General features: G+C 34.7%; 1 protein-coding gene across 1 annotated transcript; it reads right to left on the bottom strand.

The window, feature by feature from the left end:
• Positions 1–5,645: 5,645 nt before the first annotated feature.
• LOC110641607 (protein HOTHEAD) lies at positions 5,646–8,160 on the bottom strand. The gene is made up of 5 exons (XM_058140226.1): positions 8,030–8,160; positions 7,252–7,899; positions 6,579–6,982; positions 5,872–6,422; positions 5,646–5,790 (listed from the first exon to the last, which is right to left on the bottom strand). Exons 1-5 carry the CDS (start codon positions 8,115–8,117, stop codon positions 5,727–5,729), a joined length of 1,755 nt encoding a protein of 584 aa, XP_057996209.1. The 5' UTR covers positions 8,118–8,160; the 3' UTR covers positions 5,646–5,726.
• Positions 8,161–10,812: the final 2,652 nt, after the last annotated feature.

The raw sequence follows: 10,812 nt of genomic DNA, 5'->3' as shown, positions 1-10,812 counted from the left end.
AAGAAATTTTGCATACCCATGTTGACGCTAATAACTGAATCTAAGTAGCATAGCTTATGGATATATACATCATTTTTTTTTAATGGAATTATTGCTTAGCATTTTATCCCACATACATTGTTAATGCGGAACTAATCTAATTTAGAATTATTGTGTACTTTATTCCACATTACATTATGCCTTTCGTTACATGGACAACGATGTAACATTAATTTTGGCGGTCATGCCTATTGTTTAGGCATAAATCTCTGTTTCAAAACAGTACCAAAAATAGTTGGCATTGGCATTTCTCGAATATCTCACCACTTTGAATGCACAGAGGCAGAGGCAGAGGCAGGATTAAAAAGCGACAACTGTCAGTGGACCGCAAAACCACCTTTATGTTTGTAATCGTAAAGCTTGTTTGAAATGTTTCCTCTAATTTGCTTCTGGTTTAAAGCTTTGATTTCTAAGGAATGAAAAGTCCCACTCCTGCGCATGGTGAGCAGTGCCCATTCATTGGGTGCCACGTGTGCACCTGCAATCATTGCTAGGGTTATTTGGTTGCATCGCCTGTTCTTAGTCTGGTTTTGTGCCTGTTTTGTACAAAACTTGAAATGGACAGTCCAGATTGTCAATACTAATCTCGTAACGGAACGATTCCATGCTAAGGTTATGTTCTGTATTTTATTTATTTATGGACTTAGCATCGTTGAGTGTGGCGAAAATATGATTTTAGAAACTAAAAAGCCCTAATTTTTCAGTACAAGCGCAGATGACCATCCATTGTTGGTCTTTTCTTTTTCAAAAGAAAAGAAAAAAAAAATTTTGAAAAGAAGAGTCAAAACATCAAGGACAAGGAGGCGTTTGAATTCTACTGTGAAAAGCTTCTTCCTTTGCATTGAGCTCCAAAAAATTTCCACTAAAATTTGTTATATTCAGATATTTTATTTCTTATTTAATACTAATTAGTTTTGATAGACACTCAAATTTGACATTTCATGACTCTTATATTTGAATTAATTTGTGAATCAGTTTTAATTTGTAGAATATGTCTCACAATGAAAATTGAAGTATAGGTTGACTTCGTGATTTGAAGTACAGAAATATAAAAAGCTTCCATCTGCAAGCAAACGAAACCCATCCATAGCCTCATCTGATGGAGCCGCCTGCTTTCTAGTTAATATAATTAAAAGAAAGACCCTTCTTTTCCGATTTAAATAAATAAATAAAAAGAAAGAGTCTTGCCACTAAAATATTATAAACTTAATAAAGAAAAAGAAGGAAACAACAGAAGCGAAAGAAAGAGTCTTGCACCCAAATAGTATAAAATTAATTGTATTTTTTTTCTCACTTTAATATAATTGAAACTCGAACTTAAGTTTTGTATAGTTTTTTTTTTTTTTTTTTAAGTTTTGCATAATTTTGAAAATAACTATAATATAATTAAAGTAAAATTTATTAATTAATTTATTAAATGTGATAATATGTTTTACATAACCAAGTAAGCAAACAGATGAATTGAGTAAAAGAAAATTATAATTTTGGTTCATAAATTTTATCATAATCACTGTTTATTCTCTGTATTTTAAAAATTAATTAATTTAATTTTTCAATTTTGTTTTTGTTAAAATTAGAAGTCTCTCCATCTAATATAGTTGTCAGTCTTATTGATTTCAGTGGTCTAAAAATAGAAAATTTTTAAATGACTAAATTACCCTCCTCTCTCTCATACTTTTCTATCTTCCTCTTATTTTTGGCTTTCCCATCTTAATCTCTCCTCTCTTTCATATATGCTCAAAGAATGCCAAACCAGAAAATAATAATAATAATAATAAAACAAAGCAAAAAAATACAATCCCATCAAAACTTCAATGTTAATCCTAAAAAAAAAATAACAATCCCAGCAAATTAATAAAAAAAAAGGGCAAAAATTACTACATATGAATCGCACTTGTGCCGCAAATTGGTGATTAAGACAGACCCATTTCCCTTTCCCCCTGCAACCCATATAGCCCTGCATGCCCGACGACTTTTTCGACGACGCCCCTCTACGCAAGCGTTTGTGCCACTCTCATTCCGGACACAAACAGATTCTTAACTCAATATTCTCGACAAATCTCGAAATTCAATATGGATTTTTGTCTCCTCAACATCAATCCAGATAATGCTGCCTTGGCTGTGTTAGCTTCAATCAACTATTAGCTTCAAATGATTTTGCAAATTGAACAATACTTAACAGTTCAATGTTTAGGAGATAAGACCTGAGGGCCTCTCGACATCCTTATCCATAGCTAGTGGCAGATTTATTATGATAAAAGGGAAGTCAATTGACTCATTTTTTATTAAATTTCTTTTATATATTTATTTAAATTATTTCCTTATAAATTTAAATATTAAATTCTTTTTTTTAATAAAAAAATATATATTTGTTTACTAATAAAAAAATCAACAGATCCCTAAGCAAATTATTTTAGGATTGAGAAACGATACAGGCAAAACTGAGCAAACAAAGATTTTTAAATGCACTGAAGGAGGATCAGCAACGACGTTGGCAACTTGAGCCTTAAATTCGAAGCATCACCTACCTTCTTTGAAAACGAGGGCCACAAGAAGTATGACTAACAATTAAAAGAGAGAAATATGGATTAAACAAGGAGAGGGGAAAGAGTTGAATAGGGATAAACGAGTACTCTGTATATTCTATGAGAGAGAAAGTTGGGAAGGGACAGAAAAAAGGGAAAGGGAAAAATAGGGATTACACAAAGAGGGGGGGGGGGGGGGGAGGGGGGAGGAGGGGGAACGAGAGTGGAGGGCAGGGTATTTTAGTCTTTTCAACTATGATTAACAGTTAATTGGACGGATGAACTTCCTATTTTAACAGTATTAAATATAAGGGACTGAATTGTTCAATTTGCAAAATATAGGGCTTAATAGTAATTAGTGACAAAACCTAGAGATCAAAATGAATTTCCAGGATAGATGCAATGATTAATGCATTTGCTTTAACCTCAGCAAACTTTAGTTATTCCTTTAGAGTATATATATATATATTTTAATGAAATTTAAGTTGATAGTAATTACTATAAATTAAATTAAATTTATTGCCGTTGAATTAAATCAGATTAAAAAGAAAAAAATAATTGACAACCTCAACTCAATTAAGTATTTATTCTAAAAGTTTGGGATCGGTTATATGGATTCTTTTTCTTCACTCTAAATGATTTTAAATTAAATTCTCAGAAATGTGTAATGCTTCTAGATCATGTTGTACTACTCTCCTCCAAGTCAATTTAGGTCTACTCCTTTTTTTCTTTTCCTCTTCTAACCTAATGTACTCTATTTATTTAACTGTAGCATTTGTATGTCTACGCTTCACATGACCAAACCACCTCAAATCTCCCTTTTCTCAACTTATTCTCAATTGGCACCACTCCTACCTTTTCTCTAATACTCTCGTTACGGACTTTATCTAGTAGTATGGTCACTCATCCACCTTAACATTCTCATTTCTGCAACTCTTATATTAAACGCATACGACTCCTTCAGTGCCCAACACTCACTACCATATAACATAGCCAGTCGTATGGCTGTACTGTAAAATTTTCCTTTCAACTTATTGAGAATCTTACGATCATATAAAACTCCTATGGCACGTCTCCACTTCAACCATCTGGCTTTAATCCTATAACTAACATTCTCCTCACATCCTCCATCTACTTAAAAGACTGAGCCGATATATTTAAAGTGATTACTTTGAAACAATACCACTCCATCCAAACTAACTCCTTCCCTATCACCCATTTGATCTTCACTGAACTTGCAATGCATGTATTTTGTCTTCGTTCTACTTAACTTAAAGCCCTTTGACTCAAGATTAATTCTCCAAAACTCTAGTTTTCTATTTACTCCTTCTCGCGTCTCATCTATCATAAAAATATCATCCGCAAACATCATGCACCAATGAATACTCTCTTGTATATGTTTTGTCAATTCATCTAAAACTAATGTAAAAAGGTAAGGGCTTATAGCTGATCCTTGGTGTAATCCAATTGAGATCGGAAAATCTCTTGTGTCACCTCCCACTGTACGCACAATAGTAATTGCTCCTTCATACATATCTTTCAATACTTGTATATACCTAATAGATACCCTCTTTTGTTCTAACACATTCCATAAGACATCTCTTGGAACACTATGTGTAGATCTTTATTCACATCTCTATATTTCTCCATCAAGCTTCTAATGAGAAAGATCGCTTCCATAGTTGAACGACCAGGCATGAAGCCAAATTGATTGAGAGAGATAGAAGTATCATGACTTAGTCGATGCTCCACAACTCTCCCCCACAACTTCATAGTATGTCTCATGAGTTTAATTCCCCTATAGTTTGAGCAACTCATGAGTTTAATTGACAACCAATGTAAATAATTATATTTAACAAAATGACAAATGGGCAGATTAACTGCTCCATGTTCACAGCTTTGGCAAGTGATGATTGAGATTTGACATCAGATTTTGGTATCCCTGTAATTGCCTGCCGAGTGAGAGATGGCCTACGACTGATTTGCTTATTGAAGTAGCTCATTTTTCTTCTCACCTCTTCTGGGTTTAAGAATTCAGAACTTTATACGCACTCTAATTGGTGCTGGAAAGATGGAATAAACTGTAGAATAAATGGCATATGCCATTATGCTGTGGATATCCCCGTGAAGGCCATTTTCCTTTTGTTTTTAGTAGAAATCCTTTATCTTTTTTCTTAGAGAAAATCTTTCTAAAGAGTATGAGATTCTTCCGCTTCTCAACTTTATTCGTTTAGAAGAGGAAAAAAGCAGCCGGAAGGAGATGCTCCTTCATAATGAAATCCTTCTCATAAGGACAAGCTTAAGAAGAAAGAAATACAGAAAAAGGATTAGGAATGCTAAAGAAACTAGAAAATTGGTTTTGCTCAAATATTATTCTTTGCATTATCTAAAAATTTAATTTCCATTTAAAAAAGTGTATCTATAACACCTTTCTCTTGCTGCCATTGCCTGCCAAGCGAGAGGTGCCCTACAACTGCTCTGCTTATTGAAGCAGGTTCCTCTAAGCTAGCTGCATCCTATCTCCAACAGATATTGTCCGCAAGCTTTTATAAGGGCGGACGATGGAACAAAACCTTCAAAACAATGGCATATGCCATGAATAAAGTCAAATTTTTTCTCCCCATTTCCATGATTTGAAAAAGTTGTGTCTACGCATGGGGAAGATTGTGATTCTTGCTCTCATTTTGTCCGTTCTTTGGAGGCCAAAAGACGTGAAAGAAGAGCTGAAAGGAGATGCTTCATCATGCATGTTTTATGGAGGTCACTGAGTATTTAATTTGGACCCTGGAAAAGCATATGCTTGTGGCTTAATATTCTTTTTCCTTTCTTTGGAGTTTACATGTTGGCTTTTTGGTATTTCTAAGTTCAAAACTCAGGGAGACTTTTAATTTGGTGCCATTTCGTTTTTGGTATCAGTTATATATATATATATATATATGCAAAATTATGTCACTCCCCGCTCCTGAATTTAATTAGAAGATGTTCTCCGCATTTCTTTCTCAATTGCTTGAATTCACTCTGTCATAACTTAATTTTGAAAGATTTCTCTGACAAAGAAGAGAAAAAAAAATTAATAATCAATAACCCAACAGTTGAAGCGATGAAATTCACTTGTATTTTGATACTATACAACGTAACATCCAGAGTACATCACTTTGACTGTCAATAATTTATCGTTGTCCTCCTGTTAGAAATTCTCTCGCGCGTCATCCTCCTCCCCATGTATCTGCATTACAAAATTTAAGTTAAAGATGTACTTTCAGTTGCCAATGGCTATACATATGAATATGCCAGAACACTGAATTACCTTCCAAGCATCATAACAGTAGCTTGAGGATTAGTCCCAGGTGAGCGAAGAAAAGTAGAGCCATCAATAACCCTTAGTCCATTAACACCCCGAACCCTATATTTACGATCAATAACCTTGCCAATTTGGCAACCTCCGTGATAATGCCATATGGTCATGACGGTGTCTATGCAAAATTGTTCCAAGGAAATTGCTGTAGTAACATGTCTTGGTCTCAAGTTCACTGGCAGATTTGCCATCAAGCTGATCAGAGTTTGCACCGGTATGTGTCTGTAACGAAATTTTGAAAATGCTTTTGAGTTTATTACGTCGATAATGGTTTTCATTCCTTTGACACACTTCTTCAAGTCCAATGGATCTTTGAAGTAGTTGAATTTCACTGTTGGGTTATCGTATGGATTTGTGGTCTTGAGCTTCAGATCGCCTGTGGAGCGTGGACCCATGACCTTCTCTAGAATAACTCCACCCTTTAGTGTTGCATTCACAAGGGAATTCACGGTTTCAACAGCCCTTGCCATGGCTTCTGGGGTCAATATGGACTGCTGGCCTGTCTAAACATGTGACAAGTCAATCCATTTGTTAGTTTAATAAAGTTATCAAACACATCCAACGCAATTAATTAAATTATTTAGTACCACATGAGTTTATGAGCCATATTTTCTCAAAGGAACAGACACCTGTGCAGCATTTGATGGGTGAATAAATACCTTGTTTAAGGACAGTTCATAGTCCCTAATAAATCCTTGAGCCCAAGAGTAACCGAAGGTCAAACCACTTGCTGTCTCGATGAAGCTACCAAATTGAGTGATCCCCACAACTTGAATCAGTGAGATCTCAACGGGAATAGGGGAAGGAACAAACAGAAGATTCATTGGGTTATCAGCCATCCCTTGACCCACCATGGGCTGGTCGAACACGACAGGAATTCCATGGGCTCGAAGATGATAAGCAGGTCCAATGCCGCTGAGCATTAGTAGTTGTGGGCTTCCTATTGCACCAGCTGACAAGATAATCTCACTCCACCAGTTCCTAGTCAAGAGCGCCGTGTGCCTTATGCCCAACTTATCTTCAAATGTCACCCCATAAGCTCTTGGTCTTGGCCATGGTCTCCCTGTATTCACAATGTTCTGGTATGGTGAAGAGGAATTATTGGAATATAGCATTGCTTATGAACAAGCACTCTAATTTCAATGCAAATTGATCAGTTAACTCATTCTAAGTATAATATATAATCCATGCCCTCTATGCTCCATTTCATTTTGATTGGCTCAAACAATTTACACTCTTTAGTTTAAAAAAACTATAATTTAAAAACTTATCATTCCAACACGAAGCCAAAAGATTTCCATTTCAAACAAAGATTATGAGCATGTGCTTTACCTCTTCCTGTAAACAAGATCTTGAGTGCAGTAGCATGTAAATAAACAAGAATATTTCTTGGCACAGCGTACTCCAGCAGATCGGCAGCAGTGTGCCTGTGACCATCCCTATCAAAGATTGTGCCTCCAATTTTAGTTCCAGAAAAATGATCATAGGTAAACCCATTGTAAGGAGACACCCCTGCTTGTATCAACCCATCCCTCACTGCTGATTGCCATTGCAACATTGTTGGCTCGAATGCAATCTTCTTCTCAACCCATTTATAAGACGCATTGGCCAACTTTTCACTCAATCTAGCTTCCTTCACAAAATCAGAACCAGCGTGAGTGTAAAATCCGGCGTTCAGTGAGCTTCCGCCCCCAAGAACACGTGCACGAGTGTTGTATACTCCATCCTCGGAGATGAAGACTTGGGAAGGGGAATTGGGAGACGTATCAGAAAGAGAGGCAACGAAGTTTCCAATGTTGCTTATGTTAGAATTGCCATAGGGGGAGCCTCCTCTTTCAAGTACTAGAACAGTTGCATTCTTAGATAGAGTTGCAGCTAACGGACACCCTGAAGTTCCTCCACCGATGATAATGTAGTCATAGTACAGGACTACTGGTGCTGAAGTTGCATCGCGAACAAATGTGTAATGTAATTGTGAAGCTGCAAAAGACATAAAATTAAATTAAAGAATAATAAATTTAGTTCTTCAACTCGAAATGATCGATAGGTCGGATGGACACTAAAACTAGTCTATGTTAATAGAGAGAAAAATCTCATGACAAATCCATACCTTTCTGTGGATGAGGGTAACAGAATCCATGAAACAAGAAAATCTCTGAAAGAAGGATACCAATAAATTTCCAAGAATGCAAACCCATGCCTCCAAGACCTTAATGCAAATCGTATATCTATTACAAACCGACCAACAAAGTTGCCTTAAATATACCTGAAAGAACCTCGTGATCTAAGTGGTTGTCAATTCTTTGGGTGCAAAGATGTCCACCACGTCATAACAAAGAAACATATCATACTTTTTAGTTCAACAACATAAATTTACATATAAAGATCCAGTTTCCTTCAACTTCACATTAACGCATGCATGATTTGTGAAATTAACATAAATTTGCCTGGAAAATAATAAAATAATTAATCAGACCCTTGTTTGCCAGAAAAAGAACTATCAAGGCATTGTTTATAGACTACCTGATATTTATATATGTACATGGTATATGGTGGGGCTGTAATATGTATCTCTATTGATTCAAAATCTTGCTGCAATAAATATTGCACCTGCCACCTTCTTCATTCTTAATTAAGTGCTAATGGCAAAGGGTAATGTATTCATTAGATATTAATTTGGTCCATGATATTAGAAATGTGATGCATTTATGCTATCTTGCTGGTTCAACTTAACTCTATATAGCTATTGAATCCAACAACTTTTTCATGCTTGAAAAGTCTACAAATAAAAGAAATAAAATAAGAATATAATAAGTAGAAATTAAAAGAATTCTTTTATTTTAAAATTTATTTTAAATATATAAATTTTATAATAAAAAAATTTTAAATAGAATTCAATTGAATTCTAATATAAGTATAACAATAGTTGCACTCAGAGTGACATCGCATAAATATAATTACAGACCACAATAGTGAACTAGTGTTGATGGTTGAAAAATGGAAAAAAAGGCACCAAACTGGGCTCCTATCCAGTCCATTTTGAAGAGAAGACCCATTTAATTTATATGAGGTTCAAGTTTGTTGATCCATATTCTATGGCCCAGATTTCGACGAGGAGTAAATCTCCAAAATATCAGTTCCGATGACTTGACTAAAACCCCAAGCCACACAAAATTTTTTGAGCAGCTTTGATTTTTCACATACAAAGAGAACCCATCCTATCACAATGTCCCAACCCCCAAATGCTGGCTGAAAACCGGGCCCGTGACATCTGATACATGTGGCCACCAACCCAACGTTGGCCATTGGAATTGCACAAGATGTCTCGCTATAGCCTAGAGGCTAGGCTAGACATCGGCGCTTACTGTTTACCAAATCAGCATGCGCGAAATTCATTACTGAAACTGGATGCTACAGAATTAGTTCACTGTTTACTCGAATTTTGCATGCCCTAACACCTCTACAAAGTGAAAATGATTGGCATTCCAGTATGGAAACAAAAGATGATATCAATGATGCCTCCAGAATTTTAATTTAGGGGCTTAATTAAAATATAAAATTTATTAATAAAAAAATTAAATAATCAATGGTAATAATTATTTTATAATTATAAATTAAAATTTATATAAAATTATTATTAAATTCACTAAAATTATTAAGATTTTATATTTATTAAATATAAAAATAAAAAAATTTAAAAAAATTATCACTAAATTCTTAAAAGTTTTTAAAATTTTAAGAGGCCCAATGCTCCCTTTAACCCACCCCCTAGCCCGTCCCTGAATGATACATCTACTTCTACCAACATTCTGCACTCTTTGATTGCAGTCTTTGATTTCCATAATATTCTATATATTTTATAAATTTCTGAAATATAAGCCGCCCACAACATACACCACCTTTTCGCGATTATCTTTTAGACTAACATTGTTTATTGATCATTTGAAAAGCATGATTAATTATAATCTCAGAAATAATATGGTCATATATTTTAAAGTTAAAATTGAATTTATTAATTGATAATAATTAATTCCATTTTTATTATATTATATAAAGATTTGTTAATATGATAAGAGAAACGTTGACCAATTGAAACGATGAGGTAGGATTGAGTAGGTGAGTTACAGGTGACACCATACCTAGTTATATCACGTAACTTCATAGAACACTTGGGTGAATGTGAGTGGTTGCCCCTTGATCATAATCGATTCTTAATTTCTTATGATGATACGGGTCAACAGCAACCAATCATTCATACATTTCTTATTTCAATGTTCGTGGCACTTGCGTCAAAACGATATATTGCGTTTAGGAAATGGCTTTTTAAGTTTCAACAGTTTCTGGATACTGCCTGAAATCTCCCATGACTAGTTGTAAGAGATCAAACACATACATATTTAGCAGTTACAGAAGGAAACGAAACTTCTTTAATATTCTGTTTTTGTTTGTCTGATTCTCACATTTTGTATGCAACTTACTTGGTTTATCACCATATTGAAATTTAAATTTAAAATCTCAAAATTTTAAAGATGATTATTATTTAATTAAAATACATTGGTATAAAATTCAATGTTTTTTTTATTATATTATGTTAAAGGAGGGGTAGCGTTAATCATTGGTGACTAGAATCCACATGAACAAACAAAGATTTTTTTGTTATGGGTAGTTTTGCAGCCATACTATATTTTCTTATTATGGGTTGTGATGTGTAATGATAAGCTTATATCCCAAAAGGGAAGGAAGACGGAAGACCCAGCATGCATGGGGTCTTTTTACCTGACGAGACCAGACACCGTTTGCTTAATTGGATAAGAGAAAAACAGATACACCGCCACACCACTCCCATCCCATGAGTTGGCTTGACCGGTTAGTATTTAGCCGCCGTAGGAATTC

Source organism: Hevea brasiliensis, chromosome 17 (genome assembly GCF_030052815.1).
Source record: "Hevea brasiliensis isolate MT/VB/25A 57/8 chromosome 17, ASM3005281v1, whole genome shotgun sequence".
Classification (NCBI taxonomy): Eukaryota; Viridiplantae; Streptophyta; class Magnoliopsida; order Malpighiales; family Euphorbiaceae; genus Hevea; species Hevea brasiliensis.
Note: the sequence above shows the minus strand (reverse complement) of the source record. Positions and strands in the feature narration are given on the sequence as shown.